Source organism: Terrapene carolina, unplaced genomic scaffold (genome assembly GCF_002925995.2).
Source record: "Terrapene carolina triunguis isolate 2854851 unplaced genomic scaffold, T_m_triunguis-2.0 Scaffold38, whole genome shotgun sequence".
In the NCBI taxonomy this organism is placed as follows: Eukaryota; Metazoa; Chordata; order Testudines; family Emydidae; genus Terrapene; species Terrapene triunguis.
Window position 1 is genome coordinate 13,461,660 of NW_020664389.1, and position 26,469 is coordinate 13,488,128.

General features: G+C 40.6%; 1 protein-coding gene across 3 annotated transcripts in view; it reads right to left on the reverse strand.

Annotated features, from left to right (window-relative positions):
- Positions 1–376: 376 nt before the first annotated feature.
- Positions 377–26,469, reverse strand: part of VGLL3 (vestigial like family member 3) — a 33,940-nt gene continuing 7,847 nt past the window's right edge. Inside the window, exons 2-4 of one of the 3 annotated variants that reach the window (XM_024205507.3) lie at positions 18,928–19,045; positions 10,954–11,454; positions 377–2,470 (exon numbers count right to left, since the gene is read on the reverse strand). In XM_024205507.3, the coding sequence (XP_024061275.1) occupies positions 2,427–2,470; positions 10,954–11,454; positions 18,928–19,045 (663 nt within the window). In that variant the 3' untranslated portion in view covers positions 377–2,426. Of the gene's footprint in view, positions 2,471–10,953; positions 11,455–18,927; positions 19,184–26,469 lie in introns of all 3 variants that reach the window. The other 2 variants (XM_024205506.3, XM_024205505.3) reach the window with 2 other exon arrangements.

Consider the following 26,469-nt stretch of genomic DNA (forward strand, 5'->3'; position numbering starts at 1 on the left):
AAGTAGCCAAACTTTTAGAAGCTTATGCTAGCTTCCTATCCTTGAGGTTTTCCTGTTGCTAACTAACCCATTGAGCAACAAAGAAACCAGCTCCCCCAGGAGAGCAGCACTGCTATGAGAATATAGTGGGAGTGAAGTTCAGTATCAGGAAAAAAATGTTAATGATTAAGGGAGATAGGAGGAAGGAGTTAAGGATGTTGTAATTGGGGCTCAGATCTTTAGGCATTGCAATGCCTAACTACCATTAAAAAACTGGGCCTAATGCCCCAAATCAGCAAAACATGTGCTTTAGCATTAGGGCTTAATTCTGAGATTCTGAATGCCTCCATTTCCAGCTAGCTTCCATGGGAGTGGAAAATGCTCAGCACCAGGTCCTAAGAGCGTAGAGGAAGGTTATCTCATCAAGATATAGAACTGAACTTCAGGAGGTTGAGCACATACAGCTCCCATTCACTTCACTTGGAGTTGTGGGTCCTCTGCACTTGTAAACCCCACATTTAAGATGTTCACTGCCCTAAAGACAAGTCAGCCTCTATCTCAGTACTGATCACACATAGATTATTTTTGTTCATCTTTTGAATGTTTTGGCTGGGAAGGGTGGTAGCAAAAATAGAATACATGATAGGAATATTTTGAAAAATGAGAGAAAGCTTAAATATATATGGTAAAAACTGAATGGAGCAAAGAGGCAACATTTCCAAACAATTACTACATTACCAACTTCAGCCCTCATCCTGCAGTTAGCACTACACAGGCAGACTCCTGACCATATAAAAACTCCACTGAAGTCAAGGGAGTCCTGTGCATAGCTCCACCTACACCAAGCTAATTGCAGGATTGTTTTTTTTTTTTTTTTTAATATGCAATGCTACAGCCCTTATTCATGGAATTAGTCCTTACTCACACTGGCTTCCAAAGGACTCCTCGTGTGTGTGTGTGGGGGGGGGGGCCTTCTGGGTCAGGCCCAATCCAGCAATCCTCTTGCAAACTTCTGTGGCTAAAATTATCAAAAAGTTATCTCAGAGTGGATTCTTAAATGGATAGCCCAAGGCTAAAAATTCACAACTGCCCATGAAGTCCATAGGAGCTGCAGGTGATCAGATTCAGTACTTAACATGTCTCAGGTTGGGCAACCAAACAATGAGGGACCAGAGATTGGAGGCCAACTTTTGAAAACTTCAGCCCAAGTTGAATTCAATAGGAGCTGAAGGCCCTCAAGCAACTCATACAAGCTATTCAGCAAATTGCAAGATCTGGCCTTATGAAAACACTTTGTTTCCACGAGTTGTAGCTTTTTGCAAAACCTGTATTTTATCCTTGAATGTTCACGTGAAAAAAAATCACTCTTCAAATGGCCTAAACTAAAACTCCTGCCTCCCAAAGTTATTAGAAATGAAAATACCAATTTGTGGATGGTTATCACAGAAAGAGGGCCTGATCCAGAGTCCATGGATGTCAATGAGAGGCTTTCCATTCACTTCGATGGACACTGGGTCAGGCCCAGGCTCATTTTCTCCTTTAAATCCATATAAATATTTGGTCCATTTTGAAAGAATGAATGGGTTGAGAATATAGATCCTATAATAAAGGCAGACTTTGCCCCATACTAAAGGTTTCACACATTTCTTCTCATAGTCAGCACAGCACAAAGCCATTTTCAGAAGCAAGAAAAAGAAAATATAGACACCATTTCTACAATTAGGCAGGAAAAATATTTAGTAGAAATGTTAAGAGTAAACTATAGCTGTTTAAGCTAGAATAAAGGACAAAAAAATGCAAAATCTTGCAAAACGGAAACAATGAAGGATTGGACTAGCAAAGGGTTTGCTCTTTAAAAAAAGACAATTGAGGTAACAAAACAAACACACAAATACAAACATCTAAAAATAAGCATTTTATACATTTTTTGCCAGTGCTTCTCTGAGAGCAAGTTCTTTAAACAGAACTTAACAATTTAACAATTTTTTTAAAAAAAATATGGCATCCTAAAATAGTTCACCAATTCTTACCCAAACTTTCTGTATTTCTACAAAAATAGACACACAAAGAGCTACAAAAACTCTATTCCTGCAAGGATGAGCACTGTAGTCAAGGCACAGTCTTTTCCCTACAATCAAGGCTGTGCATAAAAAACCCCACCAGAATGAACAAAACAAAACACTGTTAAAGGAGCAAAACGGAGTTAGGTTGCACAGCTGCAGCAGGCTCAGATGAGGAAAGAAAGAAAAACAAGTTTTTTTTCTTCTATGTTCTGGGACCCAGAAGTGGCCTGCCAAAGAAAAGGCTCAATAGCAAAACCAGAATGACTGGCTCTTCATCTTCTCCTTAGCGGTGTGTCCTCTGCCCCCATGCAGAAACAGTCAACAGTTTCAATAGCATCATCCCAGCTGTGGGGACACTAGCTGGTGCTAAGATGCATCTGATCGTCAGAACCAAGAAGATTCCTTGCTCTTGTCCTGATGCTGTAGACCTAGTTTTAGGGAAGCAAAAAAAAAAAAAAAAAAAAAAACGAATTAAAATTTGATAAAACATTCCCTTCACCCCAAGAAAGTGAGCTGGGGTAAATATATTTATCAAAATCCTGTATTAATAGTCCATCTACACTACAACTGTCTTGGGGGGACCTGTTTACAACACTGCTGTCCCCCCAGGATAAGTATCCCTAAACTGCACTAAAGCCTTAGACATGCTTGCATACTTCAGTAATGCTGATAGTTTACACTGAGCAAAACTGTATCATGTTTTAACTTCATTGGGAGTTGTAATCGGTGTAATCTGACAGTGTTGTATTTGTAGTATAGATGGGCCTTCATGGAGCAGAACCAGTTTTCTCACAGAATTAGATCATGGTTCTACTAGAACTTTACCTCTTTTCTAGAAAGCCTGATACATTTTAACATTTTAGGATCTCAGAGCCATCTGCAGTTTTTCACCTTGAATAGGGGGTGGCAGGGATGGGGGGAATTCCCACAGCAGGTGAAAATATCAAGCAATTTCACCTAGAGCACATCAGATTTTTAGCCAAGAATTGCTTGTGCTTTCACACAGGGAAAATAAATGACTTTCAGCTTGAGTTTGGTATGAGTTTCTCTGATATTTTCCTTTATAAACGTCAAGGACCAGCCAATAAATGTGCTGTGCAGGGGCTTTCATGTTATAGCAGTGGAATCTGTGCTGTAATTTGGAATTTATCTAGTCCAGAGGGATTTACTCCTTGCTAGAGTTACATCAGGAGAGAGCTAGCACTTAGAAACAGACAATACAAAGTGTAGAAAAAATACATACAAAAAAACGTACTTGCTAGTTTAGTTATAGCAAAAAATACAAGCTAAGCACTTTGATGTCCTATTACTTTAAGCAAAGTGAGAGAGACAAGTTGGGGGAGGTAATATCTTTTACTGGACCAACTTCTGTTGGTGAAAGAGAAAAGCTTTTGAGCTCCACAGAGCTCTTCTTCAGGTCTGGGAAAGGCATTCAGAGTGTCACAGATAAATACAAGGTAATACAAATACAAGATATTAAAAGATCTTTCCCACTATAGCCATAAGATGACAGTTATCACCATGAGAAATATTCAGCAGCATTTCTGCTCTATATTGAGCTATAAATAGTATTGTCTTCCTATTTAGTACATGAATAGTGCCACTAACTCATCTGTTGTAAATTCACCACTGGCCTAAGCAGGTGCAAATTCCCATTTGGCTCCAATGGCACTGCACTCTCCTAAGCTCGGGATTTCTTTGGCCGTTAGTCTGTAAAAATTAAACATGGGCCAAAAATGGAACCTCCCATCTGAACATCTTCACATTTCAGGGCTGGGGCTGGTTCCCTAGGCTTGTACCCTCCTGTACAGTTTTTTTGGTTTAGCTGTGCCCAAGAACGTCCACATGAGTTTCAGAATTTTAAAGTCACAATGGCAAAAATGTCAGGAGAACAGCTTATTTTTAGCATCATCATATTTAAAATCTCGTCCTGATTTGCCCAAACCTAAATGTAACGTGTATTGGATCAGACCACCACCTCTTTTCCCCATGAATGTATATAGCTAAATCGCTGATGATCAATAGCACTTCAGAAGCCAGCTACAAAGTTACTAGTTATCGCTAGTGGAAGAGAAGAACAATATATTACACCATCCATCAGATGATTTCAACGGAGTTTGCATATATTTGTGAGGGCTGCAATTGATAGGTGGGGAAACTGAAGCACAGAGAGGTTTCGTGACTGTGATTATGCCAAGAGTAGAACCCAGACTGTCCAACTGTCAGTCCTCCACTTTAATCACCAACCAAGCACTGAACTTCAACTTAACATAGGGATGACAGAAGTGTGATCCAGGAACAAATGCAGCTTACAGACGAGCCAAATGAAGCATATGCCTACACTAACCTTTAATAAGGAGACTACTGGTCCCAGGGTGCCAGGTCCAGCTGCCCAGATCTGGATCGAACACAGCATGCTGGGACCTGTGGACCCTGCTGGCCACAATTCCATATTAAAGAGGAGGGAGGTTATTGTTTGCTCCATTTTACATCTCCTACCAAATTCTCATTGTTCCCTTCAGTTAGGCAAAGTTTGGGCATCCCTGATTTAAAGCATCTGTCTTTAAACCTGACCCAAAGACTGAGGGACTTGGTTATGTGATGACAGTCTCATTCTGTTTAGGAATCAAATTTTGATTCCCTGGGAGTGACACACACACACACACACACACACACACACACACAATACAGGGTTTTTTTTAAAGTTACTTCAAAACCAGCTGTTATGATTATGTGTTATTTTCCCCTTCTATCTGCAAAAAATATTTTATAAAACAAGAGGGAGTCATTAGTCAGGCAGACACAATTAGAGGGTAAGAAAGTCATTAAGGTGCCCCAGCAAGTAATAAGGGCTATTAAGAGGCAGTAAAAGAGGGTGTGGGGAAAGGAGTTAATATGGTTCTAACAGCCTTAAAAACAAAGACATATGTTTAAGAGGATGTAGGTTTGTCGACAGAATGCAATAGCAAGGGACTAACTCACTGATCAGCTCCACCCTTTCCATTAGGTGTCTTTGCAGTAAACAGATAGGAATTTTAACGTAGATGAGGGAAAGTAATTAAGCCCATGCATCTATAATTCATAACTACTGAAAACAAACAAAAAACTAAAGTTTGACTTATAAATCTTGGGCATGGAACAGTTTATATGCCTTTTCTTCATTATTTCCCCACCTCTTTTACTGGAAGACAATCTGCAGTTCTACCAGCATGCTGTCCCAGTCTAGCCAAGTTTCTGAACAACAGTGCTTTATCTGACAATAGGCTGATTGAGCAAACATTTTTCCTTTTTATAAAAATGTCTTTGCTTCTCTTGCATGACACAGTATTTCCACATTTGCAGAGAAGTATCTATCTGCGAAACGCTGGCACTGTGACTAATTACTGCTTGTATTAAAAAATCAGGTCATTTAGAAGAAGTCTAACCCAGCTAGCGAAATTCAAAGACAAAGGGTCAAATTTCTGGCAGGTGTAAATGGAGTCAACTCTCCTGAAGACCATAGGCCGTGCTCACTTAAGCATGCATTGAATTTGCCACAGTGGCTCCTATATATTTCCAAAAGGAGGGCTGCACAGGCAGCTGGACAAGGAGACGGAAGACTACATTTGATTTGCTTAAATTGTATCTTATTCATGTGATCCTCACCTTTAATATTGAAATATAGACCTCAAATACTCTAAAATCCTCTGTTACGTAGGTGCAGTAAATCTCTTCTTCTACTCCCAGAACATCTGTACAGCAGCAGCGCTTCCAGCACATTCTTAAGGGCTAAATAATCCTGTTCCCATCCCCCCTGGGACTACCAATGGTTCTGGAGGCAGCAGAATGAGTATGGGTCCATTGTACAGGTGGGTGGATGGACAGGATGAAGGATGCCTACACTCCCTGCGTGCTGTACAGCGTTGTTCTGCCACAGGCATGCTATATCCCAGTGCATGGGTGGAGGTGAGGAGTGGATTCTGAGGGTGGGGTTGGTTGGACCACAAGTTCCAGCAGCCATTCCCCAGGACTGGGAAGCAAGGCAGTCACAGCTTACTGCAAAGTTGTGACAGCTGTGGAGCAGCTTTGTAGTCTGAGGGGTAGGGTGAGGATTCCCCCTTATCCTGGGACCATGCCTAAGTGCACAGCCAAGTTGCTGGACCTGCACGTAGACAAAGGGATTTAATCCAAGCAAAAGTCTCAAAGGTGCCCGCTAGGGGTCATGGCCTAGTCAATGGCCTCTCTTTACATAGGCAGTGATCTGCAGCAAGTGCTGGCAGGCTATTCTGTTACAGCCTGATCTAAAGCTTATTGAAGTCAATGGAGCAGAGACTCAGGACCAGTTGCACATAACGCACCGTAACAGTTGCGAGTCAGTTTCCTCCAAATTCTATGTCTTGGGCTCTCGAAACTTCGGTAGGGCACTATTCACCAAAGGCCAGCAGTTTATAATGTATTAAGAGATTTTGATTAAAAAAATTGTTTAAGAAAAAACCCACAGTGCTAAAGTGGAAGTTTATAGGCATGTTAATTTTCAGCACAACATGTGGGGATTAAACTACATTTAATGGGAGTGAGGTACCTAATACCCCCCCATCCCCCGCATCACACTAAAACTGAATCCATGAAAGTGTAAGAAGATGTGCAAAACAGAGATCAGTACTTTACTGAATCATTGTTCATGGAGCTAACAATGTTCTGAATCACAAATTCCCTGGGTGTTGATAATATACAAAGGAATCCCCTCTTCATGACGTTAGTCACTGAAGTTTTTTGGCATCATCTACTCATGAGACCACAGATCTGACTCAGAACAGCAGAATTGCGGCAGTGTTGCTGGTATTGGTAAGACTACAGGCTGGTTTCCTCTGGTGATCGGAACACCCTCATTCAACATAATTCAGCATGAAGAATTTTGCAAAATATTTTTTTATAATCACATGTGACAGCAGCAAAAGAAGTGTGGCCCACAGTAATTATTAGGAATTATTATTTTGCATGCCTGTAAAATGTATGCAAATGATTTTTATATTAATAATTTAAAGCTCATGGGATGTGATACTTGACCACTATAGAGGTAGATGTCCTTCTTTTCACCAAAGAGGTACAAGCAATGACAGCTAGAGTTGGTTTTTACCCACGAAAGCTTATGCCCAAATAAATCTGTTAGTCTTTAAGGTGCCACCAGACTCCTTGTTGTTTTTGTAGATACAGACTAACACGGCTACCCCCTGATACTTGACACCAAGCTAGAGTTCAAGTTTTCCTGCCAATATGCCTCTATCCTGTTCTGGATGGACCATCTCTCTGAAAGAGGTTAGTTCATTCTCCACGGCCATTGAGTTCTTCGCCTCTCTGCTGATACTGCCAGCATGTTTGCCAATTAATGCCAAATGTCATTATTCTTACCCTTATCCACTTAGAATCAATTTTCAGGTAGGCCCCTGAACAGTCGCCAATTGATATAAACTTTGTTGCTGCCAGCCTGAGCTAGATATGAACCACTGATTTAGAAATGAAAGGCTCCATATGCCATTACTATTCTCCTGGGCAGCCCACTCCCCTTCCCATGCAGGATAAAAAGTAAGGTAGTTATAGTCAACCCACGGCCTTAGAATGACATAGCCTTGGGGCTGTGTATGAGGCTCTGGGGGACTGCATGCACGTGATTAAAGCTCCTTTGCTCTGCTTGATCTCATGCAGAATGCCAGTCACAAGAGCACTCCCCCATTCCACCCAACTCAGGCAAAGCTGGAGGAATCAGTTCCAAGCCATGCCCTTTCCAACAACCAGAAAGGGGATAGAAGAGAAGAAAAGAGAGCGAGGGAGAGAGACAAGGTATTGAATAGAGTCAGAGAGAAAAGATAACCATGATGCAACATCCTACCATTGCCTTTCAATGTCTTCATTGTGTCAATACACAACTATGTTGAGTCATGATGATGCAAATATTGCAATACAATGTTAGACTGAGCCATGAGCCATTACTCTGTGTTGCCCAGCCCTCCCCCCCGACTCCCCGTTTATAAAGGGTTATACACAGTGCTTAATTTGTGCCAGGGCTTGCCAGCGCTCAGCCCTGGAACCTGTAGGCTTGGCAATTCATAGCCCCGGCACCTCTGGGCTTTCTGCATCAGTTATGAAAATAATTAAATAATTGCTTGAGCCCCGGAACCTCTTTCATTACAAATTAAGCACTGGCTATACACCAAACTGGGGACATTCCAGTGAGTTTGCATGATTGTGTTTACAGCACATGGCATTCTGAATAGTAAGAGGTAAGTAAAACATCTGTCAGTTTGAATCCTGATGTTTCTGGCCCGATTAAACCAGTAAGGAGATGCCAAGCTCTGTGACCTACGTTGAACAGTTAGCACTCTGTTCTCAAAGAAAAGAGTGAAAGCAATTGGTAGGTTAAAACTACAAGTTTAAATGAAAATAAATAAATAAATAAATAAAAACCAAGTAGTTGGTAAATCAGCTTCCCACTAGTTTGCACTGAACACAAACAAGTCCGGACCTATGGAGTAATCCACACCATGATAAAAAAAATGGTTTTCCTGATCTATGCTTCTTTAAATAACTCCCTATATCATCCTCAGAACGTTGAGTCAACTGCCTGACTTCATGACTGTTGGAATTGCTATCATGCTGAATCAGCCCACTAGTCTATCATTGGCAATGGCAATTTGCTGATGCTTCAGAAGGAGGTAAAACCCCCTCATTAATGTAACTTGCCTAAAACCACATCATATTAGGAGGAAAACATTTGTTCCCAATCCTGGCAGATTATCAGTTTACAATGTGAAACATAATTACCTTTGTATCATCTGCACTGCTGCAGATGTTACTAATGTCCATAAAATTGTCCAGTACTTTAAAGAATCCTGTTATGCTATTTTTCTTAATTTCTTGATGTAACAAGTACATAAGAACGGCCTTACTGGATCAGACCAAAGGTCCATCTAGCCCAGTATCCTGTCTTCCGACTGTGACCAATGCCAGTGCTTCAGAGGGAATGAACAGAACACATAATCAAGTGATCCATCTTCTGTTGCCCATTCCCAGCTTCTGGCAAACAGGGGTTAGGGACACCATCCCTGCCCATCCTGGCTAATAGCCATTGATGGACCTATCCTCCATGAACTTATCTAGTTCTTTTTTTAACCCTGTTATAGTCGTGATGAAGAACAGTTTGACTATATGTTGCATAAAGGAGGGTTCTGGCTGGGGTCTGCTGAGTTGCAACAGTTAATATAGGAGACAGAGAGAAAGAAATGTTAAAGAGATTTTTAGCAGTTGACTTTAGCTTAATTATAATTGGGTTTTGGTTTCATGTTATTTTGACTGAAAAAGATCCGACAGTGTGTTCATCTGGCACAAGTCTTCCCCACCTGTTCTTTTTCCCCCGACACACATTAGACAAAGTAAGAGAGTGGATCATACTCTAGCAAATAGATCAATCAACCAGAGGTATGAAAAACCCTCCCTCAGCTGAAATCCAAACAAACATCTCAAGGAAAGGGGAGCTGGAGGAACCTAATATTTCTTCAGTGACATTATTGCATGGAAGGGATTCCAAAAGTAACATATGGTCTGTATTGCTGCTGACAGATAACAGATCAGATAAACACCCATCAAAGAAGGAAGAGCATGACAGTATAAATGAGCTCTGTGATAGTTATCGGTCATTAGTGTCCTGCACACATGCTCTCATACAGATGCTAACAGTGGTGCTAGACTGCTACTGAAACTAAAGTTCTGCTACAAGAAGGTGTAGCTACACTACAGCCTGTGGGTCAAATGTGACCTATAGTACAGTAACTCCTCGCTTAACGTTGTAGTTATGTTCCTGAAAAATGCTACTTTAAGCGAAACGATATTAAGCGAATCCAATTTCCCCATAAGAATTAATGTAAATGGGGGGGTTAGGCTCCAGGGAAATTTTTTTCACCAGACAAAAGACATCATATATATACACAGTATAAGTTTTAAACAAACAATTTAATACTGTACACAGCAATGATGATTGTGAAGCTTGGTTGAGGTGGTGAAGTGAGAGGCTGGAGGAGGGTAGGATATGTCCCAGGGAATTCCTTACTGCTAAATGATGAACTAGCACTCAGCTGAGACCTCAAGAGTTAACACATTGTTGTTAATGTAGCCTCACACTCTACAAGGCAGCATGAATGGAGGAAGGGGAGACAGCATGGCAGAGAGAGACAGAGACACACACTGTATGTGAGAGAGAGAGAGAGAGAGAGAGACGTGCACTGCCCCTTTAAGTACACTGACCCCACTATAAGTACACTACCTTTTTAAGAGGGGTAGCCCTGTTAGTCTATATCAGCAAAAACAAGGAGGAATCCTTGTGACACCTTCTAAGGTGCCACAAGGATCCCTCCTTGTTTTTGCCTTTTTAAGTAGATCAGCAAGTTGAGACAGCAGCTGCTGCCAGCAAGTTCCCTCCATCCTGAGTGCTGTCATGTCCCCCCCTACTCTGTGGATGGGGTAAAGAAGCAGGGGGCAGGAGCAGGGGGAGGGGGATACCCTGACATTAGCACCCCTCTTCCCCCCCCGATGGAGGCTGCAAACTGTTCCATTTTACAGAAGGTAGGTGTGGTAATCAGGCACCCCATGTACAATGAATAAATAAACTTCCTGGGCACTTCTTTATGAATTCATTCATTATTTCCTGCAAGATTTTTTTTTAAAAACAAAATGCTTCTTGTAAATCATTTGGCTGGGTTGGGCCAAATGCTATGGGCTCAGTTCCTACTGAAAGTCAGTGAGAGCATCAGTAAGAAGAAGTCACAACCAGAAAGTATTTGAAAGATTTGATTGGAGGCTCTGATTTAAGTGCAGGGAATCTATTTAGTCACTGCAAATAACTCCAGTTAGTCAAGCCACAGAAATGAGCAAATCACCTCACCTGTGTCAAACCCGAAGCTTGGCACGATGTCCACTGTTCCGTGAAAGGCTCCAGCCCATGCTGAGGTAGCACTGGTGACAGTAGTAGGATCTGTCTTTGTCATGTCACACTGTGGAGCAGGAATCCTGGCTGCACGTACTGAAGGCATCAATAGGGATCCATACCGTGGGTCAAGGTGAGAGCTGGGATGGTGATGATGCATGTGTGGATGGGGGTGATGGTGATGCATGTACACATCATGCATGTGTGCATATGAAGGGCTAACCTGAGATGCTAAAGGATAATGCCAGGATTCTGATGCAGTAGAGGGAGGAGGTGGGGCAGTCTGATGAAGGCTGTGTCCTGGCCAGCTGCTAGGATCTGCTGTTGGGAAGGTGCCTGGTGCAGTGACTGGGAAGTCAGGATGGACTCCACTCAAGCATGGCGGAGGTGGAGGTTGATAAGAGCTGGTCCAAAATGAAGCTGGGAAACTGCTCCGTTGGCTTGAAATTGTTGAGCTCTCTGGAAAAAAAAAAGTATAAATACTGAAAGCAATTGACAGATTAGAACTACCAGTTAAAAACAAAAACACGGCACAAGTAGTGGGTGAAGTAGCTTGCCACCAGTTTGCATTGCCCAGGAACAAGTCAGGACCTGTGGAGTAGTCCACAAGATGCTCATCAAATGGTCTTTCTGATCTATCCTTCCTTAAGTAACAGGTTAGATTAATATATCTCAAGGACAGCAGGAACCCTTATTATCATCTAGTTTGATCTCCTGTACATGACATGCCATGGAATCTCACCCAATGATTCTTGCTTCAAGCTCATAATTTCTGTCTGAACTAGAGCAAATAATTTAGACAGAATCCAGTCTTCATTTAGAGACTTTGAGTGATTGAGAATCCACCACTACTGTTACAGTATAAAGCAGGGGTGGCCAACCTGAGCCTGAGAAGGAGCCAGAATTTACCAATGTACATTGCCAAAGAGCCACAGTAATACATCAGCAGCCCCCGCATGAGCTCCCCCGCCCCACCGCTCCCTGTGCCTCCCGCCCACTGGCAGTCCCGCCGATCAGCGCCTCCCCCTCCTTCCCCGCACCTCCTGATCAGCTGTTTCATGGCGTGCAAGAGGCTCGAGGGGGCGAGGAGTGAGGGCACGGCAGGCTCGGGAGGGGTGGGAAGGGGTAGAGTGGGGGCAGGGCCTGTGGCAGAGCCAGGGGTTGAGCAGTGAGCACCCCCCAGCACATTGTAAAGTTGGCACCTGTAGCTCCAGCCCCGGAGTCGGTGCCTATACAAGGAGCCACATATTACACTTCTGAAGAGCCACATGTGGCTCTGGAGCCACAGGTTGGACACCCCGGTATAAAGCTTTTCCTAGGCCGGTGAATAGAGATGTCTGAAATAGACATTTGCTACTGGTTCCGTATATGGATAATGGTAGGATAAAAGATCTTGTTAAATTGATTACCTTGTTAAACTGGTGGGGTAGGTCATGAATAATACATCTTAAGTTACTTCCTTATAGAATTGCAATTTGGCTCTAAGTCTAGTGTACGATTACTGTTATCCTGCAACTTTACTAAAAACAAGGTATACACCTCAAAAGCTGCATGCAAAATAAATCTGTGTTTTCATATTCTAGTCCTCTCTCTGTAAAGTTACCAACAAGAACTTTAGTTTGTTACACACCTTTGGGTGAACTCCAGCTATAAAGTACTTTAATAGGACAAGCCATTTAATTGGAAGTGGATTGAAAAATCTGAAATAAAAGACCTATATACATTCACAAGTGGGGTTCAATTTATGCTTAATGAGAATTCCAATACCATTGTATCATAAAATCACATTTAAAAATTTCCTCTTTGTAAGCAGTGGTTAGTGTTTTTGATGCAGTGACTAATACCTCCAATCTCATGGCTTTCTTGTCAAAAACTCATGTTTTTAAATATCACTTAAAAGAATAGCTCCATTTTGAATAGAGGGGGTTTGGGGCCAAAGATTGAAATAGATTAAAATATAGGACTCCACCATGTTATGAAAGAACACAGTCATAAAAATATCCCATGGATGAAAAAAAGTTGGTGAAGTTTTATGTTTGACTGATCAGGGAATTCTCTGTGCTCCATATAAAGTTTATAACAATACTTATATTAATTGAGAACTATTCATTTTTTACAAGGATCCCCAAAGAGACTTGGGTGAAGACTTCATTAAAAATGAATAGATGCTTCAAAAACCATTAAACTGCACTCTGCTTACTTTAAACAAAAAACGCCTTAAAAATAAAAACTGTAAAATTGCTTTGTCTGTCTGTCTGCACCATTAAGACATATTTATGGACTGTTTCAAGGTCCGTTAGAATCCTTCTGTTGACTTCAGTGGCTTTGAATCTAGCCACTATTAATAACTTTAGCTTATTGTGTATGAAATAATTTCTACAATTGTTTTTTTTTTTTTGGCAAACACTATATGCACAAAAGCAAAAGTTACCTTCATGCCAAACTGCTTTGAATGTCACAGGGCTATTTAGTAAAATACTCCATGTGTCTTTATTTAATAGGGCTGCATTCCATTTTTTTTGTAATCTTCTTCTAAAGCACCTGATATTAGAAGATCATAAAGTGCATCAGAAATATGACTGATGTAAGCCTCACTACACTCCTGAGACATAGGTATTGTCTCCATTTTACAAATGGGCATACTGAGGTAGAGAGTTTGAATAACTTGCCTGGAGAGTTGGCAACAGAGTTTAACATTTTCTCCCACCCATATATTCTCCCCTGTGACTGTATTCCTCATTCCCAGTGCTTCATTCTCATTACTAGATAATACACCCTTATTTTATTCAGTTCATTGCCAGTATTTTGAGGAATCCATCTCTGGTTTTGGGTGTGTGTTGGAAATACTGTGGCTCTCATCAATGCTGACAGGCTCCAAATCTGAACAACCCCATAAAAGAAATAAACAAGACAAACACACACACACACACAAACAAATAAATTAATGTTCAACTGCTAGGCATCCATTGGATAATTCAGGTTACTAACAATGGGGCAAAAACCTTCAACCACTACAGTTTTAATATAATTGATCTACAACAGGTATAGAGTAGATCAAATATCTGGTTGTTGCAATCCAGTTCCCACTGAACAAGTCCACCAATGGCAGTAGTTGGCTCCTGTTGTCAGACTCAGTTGAGAGTCCCAGGGACTGAATGGTCCAGGGAAGTCTCTGGTGGACAAGGTGGTCCCTACCACTCAAGGTGGAAGTGTATCAGTGGAGAAGTTTGCACTTCTGCTGCCCATGCTGTCACTGCTATGTGGATAAACAGGAGAACTATCAAGCCAGCATTTTTATGAGCACTATGTAAGCAAATGACACTACCAAGAAAAATGTCTATTATACATTCTATGAGCCTTTCAGTTGAGCCACATCCCAAAATAGCACACATGGGAATGTGTTTCCACTGTAGTTGAAAGTTGTTCTTTCCCCTCACTTTTCAGAATGAGTGAGCATAACCAATAGTCTTTACAGACACTACAAAGTCAGATACCTATGAAAGAACCTACATCCTAAGGTGGCATTTTAATGGTGAGGCAATCATTTGGGCAGGGGAGGTGTCAATTTGGCCATCTGGTTGATGTCAACCTGACACTGTCCCTATGAAAGAAAACAAAAATACCAATCATCTTACATTGGCCTCCATAAAAAACAAAACAAAACACAAACCATTTGCCAACAGATATACCACAGTTACCACAGTCATTTCCTTTTCTAAATATGAGGGGAGAGAGGTGCCAAGAGGACTGCAATATCTGAGATACCAGAGTGGTAAACTAATGGAAATTGTTAACTTTTTAATGGTGGTCAGCACGCAGTGCATTGCACTGAAAACATACCAGGCTTGCATGCTAAGAAAGGAGACAATTCTTTTTAGAATTCTCACCAGTACAATATTACTCTTTAGTTACTGCTACCTGAGAAAAACTTTCAGTTATAAAGAATAATAGGAAAAAATACCATTAATCTTAAAAACTTCTTCCAATGTAGTCTATGCCCAAGATTTCAGGGAATTTTGAAGAACCTGTGTTATTCAGATTTCTTAAGGACAAAAATGTCTGACACTGGTGCTAAATTAATTTTGGTTCAAACTAATAAATGATTTTCTTATAGATTCATTTGACATTCAAAAGGATAAGGGTTGTCACTTTGGAGAGGATGCCTTGTATTTTGCACCCTTATCCTTTTGAGTGCAAAACTCAATTCACAACTAGCGCCTCACCCCCATCTTGAAAGCAGGAGCTCTTTAAATATTTCCTGGATCCAATTGTTATGCCTCATTCAGGATTCAGAAGAGATAATGCAGGAAGAATAATGTACAAAACACTTCTACCCACTCCCAAATTTTTCTATGTATCTTTCAACAAGGCAATTATAAATGCACTGCTTATTTCTTTTGCTGACCTTTCAAGGAGTTTGTTGACTAAGTAATTGAATGAAACTCCAGACTACCCTTGATTATTATTAATAATGTTAACATCTCCAACCTAACAAAGCATCAACTTCCTCCATACAAACTAATATACATTAGCTAACTAGAGCACATTAACCTTAATGAATGAACTGGAAGATTGAAATATCAGAGTGACTATCTTTTTTCCTTCTATCAAACTAGTATGCTGAGACATTAGTTTGGGCATGACAAAAATACATTTCATCCTAATTTACTTTGAAAAACAAGTATGCGACTTATTTCTCTGACTATAAACTGCAGAATCAAAGAGCTTTTTTCAGCATTCCACTGGGGCACCTTTACTCTAGCTGGGCTGGTTCAAAGGGGCCAGAAGGGATGCATACCCTCCTTTTCCTCCCCCATCCATGGAATACTTTCAGAGCAGAAGGATCTTTGCAACAGCACTGATTACATGGGGTATTCTGTGTCACAAGGCAATATTGGATGAGGCATTTTTATGCTGGGCTATTCTGTACCCCTGCAAAGCTCCATAGATACAGCTGATCAAGAATTAGTTTTGAGATTTGAAAAAAAATTCCTATTCTGCACTGGGACAAACTAAGACCTTTCAAAATTTTTATGAACTTCCCCTCCACAGAAAAACCAGACCAAAACACCACAGAATATCCTAGAGCCCAGTAATCAGGGCTTTCACCTGTCAGGTGGGAGGCCCAGAGTCCAGTCCCTGCTCCGTCTGATTTGGAGCATGGACTTGAACCCACAGTCTTCCACATTTCAGATGAGTGCCCTGACCACCAGGATTTTGGCTATTCTGGGGCACATATGTCTGTCTGTTTCCCTCTCTCATCCTGGACTTGAGAAATCTTCCCAATTAAAGTTTTGTCAAAACTGACCCTTTACCGCAAAAAGGTTCGGTGAATTGGCATTTTTCGACACAAGAAGTTGGAAAATTCCCAACCAGCTCTAGTCCTGGAACCACATAGAGGTGCTGGAGAAGGAGTGAAGGGCATATGATGCCATTGATGTGACAGGCTCTTTCCATCCAGCACAGAATGTGTGAGGTCTGCATGCAGACAGTCCCCTCTGTGCTCTGATCTTTGGGAAGTAGTGTGATCACATACTTAAAAGTTTATAGTTGGCTGGGAGGACAAGATGGCTGTTTACAAGTATTTAACTCTTCATCTTTCTTTGTAACTATGGGCTTCACCCTATTCCCATGCAAATCAATGGAAAAACTCCCATTAACTTTAATGGTGTAGGATGAAGTCCTACTTTCTTCCAGCTCCTCAATCATTTTGGCTGTCCTCTGCTGAACTCCCACCCATTTGTTGATGTCTTTCTGGCAAGATTGTCCTTGCGCATCATTTTCCTTTTGCCAGTGGTGTTCAAAAATCCTCTCTTTTATCAACCGTGAATTTCATTTCAGCAATTCCTTCTTCCAGATCATTAATTAAGATATCAAACACGATCAGGCCCAACACAGATCCCCATGGCATCTCACTCACCCAACTTGATATGTCGCCATTTCTCACCACCCGTGGCTTACAGCCCTTCTGCCAATTTCAATACACATCACAAGATGATTTCAATTATTTTTGTCTTTAATTATATTTGTCTTCATCCACTAATTTTGTAATCCTGTCAAAACAAGCAATCTAGTTTGTCTGGCAAGATCTGCTCTTTATAAAACTCACAATGCTTGTTTGTTCATCCTTCGACAGACACATACTTTATGTACTTATTTAGCCCACGTTACTATCATATACAAACACCTCACAATCTCCATTGCATTTGTAACCCTTCTGCCAGGTGGAGCCGGCAGCAACCAGGGCTGGGTTCAATATCTAGGGGTTCCTTTTCAACAGCACAACACAGAACTGGCTCGAGCCCCCACCCAGTAACCTGGGAAAATTACACACCACCCCTGATCACCTCTGAGAGGCAATATTTTCCCACTCGGAAGCACAGAGTCTGAGTGTCAAAAAGAAACTTTTAATGAAAGGAGGGAAGTCACCAGAAAATTAGGGAAAGTACCACAAGCAGGATTCATAATCATAAAACGGTGAGCAGGATACCCACCCCAGCATGCGTGGGGCAGTGCCTTCTGTTCTTGAGTTCTGCAACCAACAGTTCCTTTTCTGTGCCCCTCTCTGCTCCCTCACCATACCTCACTCCCAGTGATTGTCCTTGGTCAGTGAGGACCCAGGGTTCAGAGGTGCATCTGTGTGAGTTCACCTCCCACTCAGGGAAGAAGTCACCTTGCTTGCTCCACCATGTGAGCACTTGTTCTGGCTGGCTGCCCTGCCAGCCGCTCATTCCACTTTCATAGGACTACTGCTTGCTGCTCCGGCCGGCTGACTGTCAGTTACCTTCTGCTGCCACCTGCCTCTCTGCTGTGACCTCTGCAGGTCAGTCTCTTAGTGATTGTCAGCTCTTAGTGATGTTCAGCTTTTAGCAGGCTGGGCATAAATGCTGTTCCACCACAAGTGATATCAGCTCTCATTTAAGCACTTAAAATAACAAAGGCTCCTAATGGAGCCTATTTAGCTCTATCTTTGAACAGTGGGGAGAAACAGGTTAAACCAGACCAGGGAGCCTTAGGAAGAGTCCACACCTCCTGGCTGGGACACCTGTCCCCACCCCTCTTACTTTCACAGGGGTCTGGCATTCAAGCCCTTGGCTTAACAAGGTCCTTTCAGCTGAGGATGACCCCCTCATTTGGGACAGGTTAAGCACAGTTCTGCTCCCATTTATTCATATAATAAAGACAACAACATTGATAACAGCATTTCACTATCCCTGCATTCAGTACTAAAGTGATTTGTAACCAAACACCACCAAAGTTGATCACTTTGAACAACACTGGATATCTGCTGGATATCTAAGCAGAGTAGGTGTGCTCATGTAAATACAGTTTGCTCCTGAAGTCTCTCCTCCTCGCAGCTAGCTATCAGGGGAGAGTTCATTCACACCCTGCTTACATATTTATGATCACAACACAGCAGCATGGAAGCACTGTACTATTATCTCCAATTTACAGATGGGGAACTGAGACACAGAGAAACCCAATGACCCTGCCCAGGGTCACATAGGAAGTCTGTGGCAGAGCAGGGAATTGAACCTGGGTCTCCTGAGTCCCTGGCTAGTGCCCTTTATCCTCTATGACCACATTTTTCAAACTTTGGGGCTTAAAGTTATGCCTTAGATCTCACAGCAGTTCCTTGTGAAGCCACATTAACTCCTTCCTGTTCCTCAAAGCCTTCAATTGCCCCACTGAATGCCCGGAGGAATTTGAAAAGCCTATATCCTGTATATCTTTTATTCTTGCTCCCTGCCCATCAATTCCAGCCATTCACCCCCAAGAAATTCCTTGCTGCTTCCACATACTCTGGAGCAAGGGCGTATTTCCACCGCGACTAAATCAGCAAGATTCCAGCCATAATGCAGCATGTGTTGTCATAAAGCGGATCGATTGCGTAAGCTAGACAGCATGTAGTCAAACTATTGCTTCTCTTACCTCTCCACAGAGGGCTTAGCCCTGGCTTGCTTTTTGAAAGGGCAGTTTCTGGGTTGAAGCTGCTGGCTTGGCTCAAAGCTCTTGAGAAGTGTTCATCCACTACTGACCCAATGTCTCCCTGGAAGTAAGTGAAAAGGACACAGCGAGAGTTAAGGTATTCCATCTCAGTGGGCTGGTCTTTCTCATCCTCCTCCTGTTTGCTGGGAAGGGTCACCTCCAGGGACTCTTGCATCTTGTTGTAAACAGTTAACTTCTTCTGGGATTAAAAACAAAACAAAACAAAACAAAACAAAACAAGAAGACGCATCACTAGTGGCAGTTTATGGAATCACAACACCCAGTTTCCTTAAAGGAAATTACATATATTTAATATACACATTGCATAATGTCTTAAGGGTAAAGCTGGTAGAAAAAATAGGAACATTTTAACGAACATGTTCATTAAAAAACTGTCAGTGTTTTTCATAGAAAGTTCTCAAAATTTTTCAACCAGCCCCACTTCAGAGTTTCCCGTTGCTCAAGCACTCATTAAAGTCCCAGTTCTCACAGGCACTGAGTAGCCACCACTCCATTACCTCAGCCCCTCTGAAAAAAACAAACATAACACAGATGATAACAGGTCAATCCTGAAGTCTTTATTCAGCTTCACTGCTATGAATAGGCCGCAGAGGCTGTAGGTATGGACCCCAACTTTACAGAAGAGTGGGCCACACACTGTATAATTTAAAACATTCACTTTAAATAGGTCACTTTAGAACAGATTTTGTCATCCCCATTCTCTATTAACACCACCTCACTCGACACATACTAGCACCATGGGATGCAATGGAACCTGTTGTAATAATTGGGCCGACAACCTAATTGCAAGCTCAACTGTAAAAAGTATGTAAATGTTCATGATATGTCACAATAACCTATAATAACAAATGTTGATGGGAAAAGGTACGAAAGGAAGACAGATCAACTAAATTGGTCTAAACAAAAAGGCCTACTGATATAACTCAATGACTGTGTTAAGATCATCTTTGATAAACAGGAAAATGTTGGTCCAAAAAATCAGTGAACCAAAACTAGGCCTAACGGGTGGACAAAATAATAAGGGGATGGTCTTGTCCACCTGACACTCCCTTTTTGGGTCCCTAAAGAAAAAAAACTCAGGGGAGGAGGAGAAGAGGAAAGAACAGACAGAGGCTGCTGGAAAGGGCATCAGCATCATGGCTGCCACCCCATCATTTCCTGGGATCCCGGAACTTTGTCATCCTGATCCGGAGAAATGTCCTAAGCAAACCAGGCTGGAGCGAGGGATTCAGATGACATCGCCACCCTTACAAGCTCCAGCTGAACTCCAAATACCATCTGAGATGAAATAGGATTGGACTTTACAACAGCACCTCCAGCCCATCTCAACTAATTTTTTCTCTTTTCCCAAGAAAGGACAGTTATTATCATCTTTGATATCATCTAAGAAACTGTCAAACAAGGGTTTTTTTCTTCTAAAACTCTCATCTAAAGCAAAAAGAAACAAAAAATGTTGTTAAATGAAAAGTCTTACTTAAAATTTTACATTTCAAATGTTTTAACTGTTTTTCCTTCTTTCCTGCATCTTTAATAAAATGTTAAAATGGTGAGTTTGCCATGGTAGTAAGCAGGCTGAGGTCTCTGTCTCCCAAACCCCAGAACTTGTTTAACACTCTTTAATGTAAGACAGCGACTGGATTATGCTAACAATTTTGGCCCATTTATTACATCTAAATTAATACACCATTTTTGGTGCCCAATGTGGGTCTTAAAGGGTTTACATACTCAGAAGCTGGCACCTTGGCAAACAAGCAATTTTATTCAAAGTTTAAAACCAAAGTTTGTTTTAAAATTCTTAAATGTGTTGGGCTTCTTTGAAATAAGCATGAAAGCAAACCATTAATGTTTTTGCTTTAAAAAAAAAAGAAAGAAAAAAGCATTGACAATGGTTTTAAAGTTATTAATTTTTTAAAAAATATATCTTTAAAGAAATGCTTTGTTTCTTTTTTGTTTTGTTTTAAAGTTCATGGTTTCTGTAATTAGTATTCATTTTAAAGGTTTAATGAAAAAGTACATTTTTAAAAGAAGCAAAAAGTGGCAAAAATAAAGTGTTTTAAACTGTTGAAGTTGCTAATGCAGACTTTTACTGAAATAATACTTTCAGTAACCCTCTTGTTAACAAAATGCCAGCTTAGTTCAGGTCTGCTACTGCACTAGTTGTGAATTACATCTCAAACCACCCTTCAACCAATAACTTAATAAGATGTCAAAACATTTTGGGTGTTCTACACCCTGGCTTTAAGGTTTTGGTTTTCCATTTTAGGCAACCCTAGAGGTAAAAATGTCTGAAACACAATAGTGTTTGATTTTTAAAATATGACAAATGAGTTTAACATAATAGTGCATGTTAAACTATACCATCCTAATGTATGTAAGACCAAGGTTCCTACCTTTAGCTGAAGGTATGCAGTATATCAGTATCTGATTTATTCTGATTTCACTACAGAAATGTAAATAGTTATGCCAATAAGATTTTTTCCATATTTGATAAAATAGTGCCAAGCCAATTTAAGTTCATGTAATGTTAAGAAAATTTAAAGTTTCATTTTGTTTTGTTTATAACTGTGAGTTTATGAGCAAACTTCTGATTATGGGAAGAAATGGTTCATAAAAGAGATGGATTATATTGTTTTAACTGGGCCCACAAAGTCACTTTAATATTGTGAGTTCAACTATGAAAAGTAAGTGAAAGTTCATAAGATGTCAAAATAACCTATAACTTTGGGAATTAACTATGGAAAATAAGAACATAAGAACGGCCATACTGGGTAAAACCAGAGGTCCATCTTGCCCAGTGGCCAATGCCAACTGCTTCAGAGGGAATGAACAGAACACATAATCAAGTGATCCATCCCCTGTCGCCCATTCCCAGCTTCTGGCAAACAGAGGCTAGGGACACCATCCCTGTCCATCCTGACTAATGGCCATTGATGGACCACGAATCCTCCATGAATTTATCTAGCTCTTTTTTGAATTCTTTTATAGTCTTAGCCTTCACAACATCCTCTGGCAAAGAGTTCCAGAGGTTGACTGTGAATTATGCGAAGAAATACTTCCTTTTGTTTGTTTTAAACCTGCTGCTTATTAATTTCATCTGGTGACCCCTAGTTCTTGTGTTATGAGAAAGAGTAAATAACACTTCCTTATTTACTTTCTTCACACCAGTCATGATTTTACAGATCTCTATCATATCCTCCCTTTCCAAGCTGAAAAGTCGCAGTTTTTTTAATCTCTCCTTATATGGAAGCTGTTCCATACCCCTAATCATATTTGTTGCTTGTTGTTAAAATAGGCCAAGTTGTTTTCAATAATGAATGTTATGAACAAGTGCAAGAAAACTAGACAGGGAAACTAAATTAGTCCAAACAAAAAAAGGCCTAATGATAGGATTCAAGAATTCTGTTGAGGTTGGACTTAATACACAAGATGATACGGGTCCAGAAATTAATGGACCAATATTGTTGTGGCAGATATCAGCTCTAATTGGTGGACAAAAAATGAGGGGATGAATTATACCACCCACTTTTCCCCTTTATGGGTTTCTTAAGAGAGACTTTGGAAAAAAAAAAATCTACCTCATCCCATCCCAGCTCACCTTGACCCAACTTGGCTTCCCAACATGTCTCATAGAATCATAGAATATCAGGGTTGGAAGGGACCTCAGGAGGTCATCTAGTCCAACCCCCTGGTCAAAGCAGGACCAATTCGCAACTAAATAATCCCAGCCAGGGCTTTGTCAAGCCTGACCTTTAAAACCTCTAAGGAAGGAGATTCCACCACCTCCCTAGGTAACCCATTCCAGTGCTTCACCACCCTCCTAGTGAAAAAGTTTTCCCAAATATCCAACTTAAACCTCCCCCACTGCAACTTGGGACCATTACTCCTTGTTCTGTCATCTGCTACCACTGAGAACAGTCTAGATCCATCCTCTTTGGAACCCCCTTTCAGGTAGTTGAAAGCAGCTATCAAATCCCCCCTTATTCTTCTCTTCTGCAGACTAAATAATCCCAGTTCCCTCAGCCTCTCCTCGTAAGTCATGTGCTCCAGCCCCCTAATCATTTTCGTTGCCCTCCGCTGGACTCTTTCCTTTTTTTGCACATCCTTCTTGTAGTGTGGGGCCCAAAACTGGACACAGTACTCCAGATGAGGCCTCACCAATGTCGAATAGAGGGGAATGATCACGTCCCTTGATCTGCTGGCAATGCCCCTACTTATACAGGCCAAAATGCCATTAGCCTTCTTGGCAACATGGGCACACTGTTGACTCATATCCAGCTTCTCATCCACTGTAACCCCTAGGTCCTTTTCTGCAGAATCATCCCAACTCATCTCAACTAACCTTCCTCCACCCCAAGACAGAGGGAGCAGACCAGATGGAAGGATTTCCTTCCCAAGAAGTAGGCCATCAGGCCTTGCTCTTGTTCAAGGAACTTTGTTTTTCACCTCTGAGTCCTGGGAGTCATCATATCATAATGACATCCAGTTCTCAGTCCATCAGTGAGGATACTCAATTGTCAGCACTGCAAAGGTACATGAAATCCTGTTCTCTCTCCCTTCCTTTTTGTGGTACTTTCTGCCCCACTGTTTTTTTCCCTCCTACCCTATCTCTCAATCGCTCAGCTTTTCACTGCATCCTGAAATCAACTATTCTGCATGCATTACCACAGCAAGATGAGACGGCCCAGCCCTGTCTTATCTGAGGAGAAAGGACCCAGCCAGATGATATCCCTGACTGGCATGTGAGCCTGAGTCCAAGCTACAGGTGTCCTGGCTAATAGGAAAGACTAAAGCATCCATTCCGAACTGACCAGCCTCCCAGTGTTTCTGAAACATCAACAAAAAGCATATTTCCCCTATCCATCTCTCTTCCACCTTTGACTGTTAAAAACGGAAGTGAATATCCTTTCACACATCAGAATTGAGAGTAAAATTAACCCTTCCTTTTCATCAAAGAAAGTTGTTAATGAAAATGAGAGATGCTTACATTTTGCCTCCAAAAGCAGAGATTTTAATAGATTTTGATTAAGTTTGTTTTGCGTAATCATGCAATTTCAGTTTCAATATAAATGTTTATTTTAATTTTTTTGGGGGGGGAGTTGTTTGATCAATAAACTCTCAACTTTAGAATGAATGCTTCTGGGTGTTTGCCAAGAAACCGAGTAAACCAGGACCTCTATAGAAAAACCCTGAACCCTATGTATCACTGTTTTAATGTTCCACAGTGACAGAGTTCATAACTCTTTTGGCCCCTGAGATCAATTCATAGACCACTTACGGAGTGACATACTACTACACATAAATAAAAGTGGCAGAATCTGACCCTTTTTGAGAAGTTTCATAGCACAAAGTAATGCCACTGATAGTAGAAAAAAACTGTTTTCCTCCCTCACTTAAGCCTGTGTTGCATTTTTCCTTTTACATAACAATTTGTAAAAAAAAAAAAAAAAAAGACGGGGGGGGAGAAAAGTGGTTTTTTTAAACTATAAGAGAAAAAAAATTAAAAAATAAATTTGAAAAAAAAAAAAAACATTAAAAAACCCCAAAAAAAAATAAAAAAAAAATTAAAAAAAAAAAAAAAAAAAAAGTCAGAAGCCTGTGAACAACTATTCCCAACTCTTTGCTCCCTCAAATCAAACCAAAATGTCAAAATAAATGTGTGTGAAAATCAATTTTGCATGGAACATATTTTTCAGATGTTCCACTTTACAACAGTTTTCACAGAAAGCAAGCTCACCCCAACCAATAGGCTGCAGCAGCAACAGCTCACAGCCAGCCAGCCATTTAAACAACCAACTCTACACACAGACAAGATTCAGCAACACAGACATGACTGAAGTACACATGCATCAGTACTCAGTAGCTTCTTTTAAAAAGTAGAGCTTGACCCATCTATTATGATTTGCTTGGCAACATTTTAGCGCCATCAATATCTCCTCATGGTTATGGCTCTTACCTTTTCCTACAAATGTATTATTTATATAGCAAATTTTGGTTCCTAGATAGTTTATGAACTTCCTTCTACAGAAGCGTATACTAAATTGATTTTAATATTTTATATAATCGGAAGCTCTATTGCAATCTGGCAAATTACAGAATCAGTTACAGTTGGGATATTTAAAAAGACAGCGTTTAATTACTGTGAAATGAAGTAGAAACACAAGTATTACTTATAAGTGATTACTAGAAAATGCATGTTATTTAAATCAATTCACTACAATCATCATAATCCAAATACTGCAAATGGACCTAACAAGCCTATAACCTTGACGTCCACGATTTTAGTAGAGAGTCAACATACTGCAGAACCTAGTCTTGGATTGTACTATTAAGGTAATAGTTTAGTTGACTGAACACTGCAACAATGAAGTAATCATTCAAATTCTGATGATGTTACACGAAATTCTGTGATGGATATAATAACCATAGGTCACTTTATTTTATTTTTGATTCAGACGATCCTAAATGACTTTTGGAAATTCAATTCAAGCTAATAGAGGGCAAGTCTCTCTGAGCAATTGCTTTGTGGAATATTGTTTATTTAGACATACGGTTAGAGGAGCTCACATTTTATACCAAGCCCCTTCCACATACACACAAACTGGGGGAGGAAAGACAAATGTGCAGAGGAGAATAGCAAAACTCTGAATGGTTTCACTTTAAAAGTGAACAGCTTTACTTTAGAAGTGAAAACATAGCTAGCTAGCTGTGTATTAAATTATGTCAGGCAATTTTTTTTGAATGGAGGAGTTTGGGGTGATGAGAACATATGTTTTTAAAAATTGTATTAACATGAAATTTCATAAAATGATGTTCTCCTAATGTCCGATCTTGCAATTATTACTCAGGCAAGACTTTCAATGAAGTTATATTTTTGTCTAAGCAAGCACTGAAGGATCAGGCCTTAATACACTATATGGGGTTATAGAATTTACAATATATAATATATATCTTGTACTTCATATATGTGAGAGTGCCATAACATTACACATAATCTAGATGTGCAGACAAACCCCAGTTCTCATTAAAAACCAGGCCAGAAGTGTGAGAGTTTTTATTGTTGTTTCTGTTTTAAACCAAAAGAGAAAGTTTTATAGATGTCTAACAGGTATTGATATATTAGGGTCTATATCAGACCCTAGGCCAGGAGTAGTCAAGAGGGAGACTGCAGGCCAAATCCAGACCACCAGATACTTTTGAACGGACCCTGAAATCTTTTTATTTACTTATTATTATCACTATTGAGGTTTTTTTATTATTATTATTTTCTCTGGAGTCTGGACTTTGACTATACCTTCACCACGACATCTGGACTTTGACAAAAAAAATTGACTACCCCTGCCCCAGGCCAAATGCCAGACCTTATGTATAGAGCAATGTAGAAGTTGATATATATCATGGATATACCACATATATTTACACTGCAAATGTATGAATACATATGCATGCACACAATTATTTAGACAC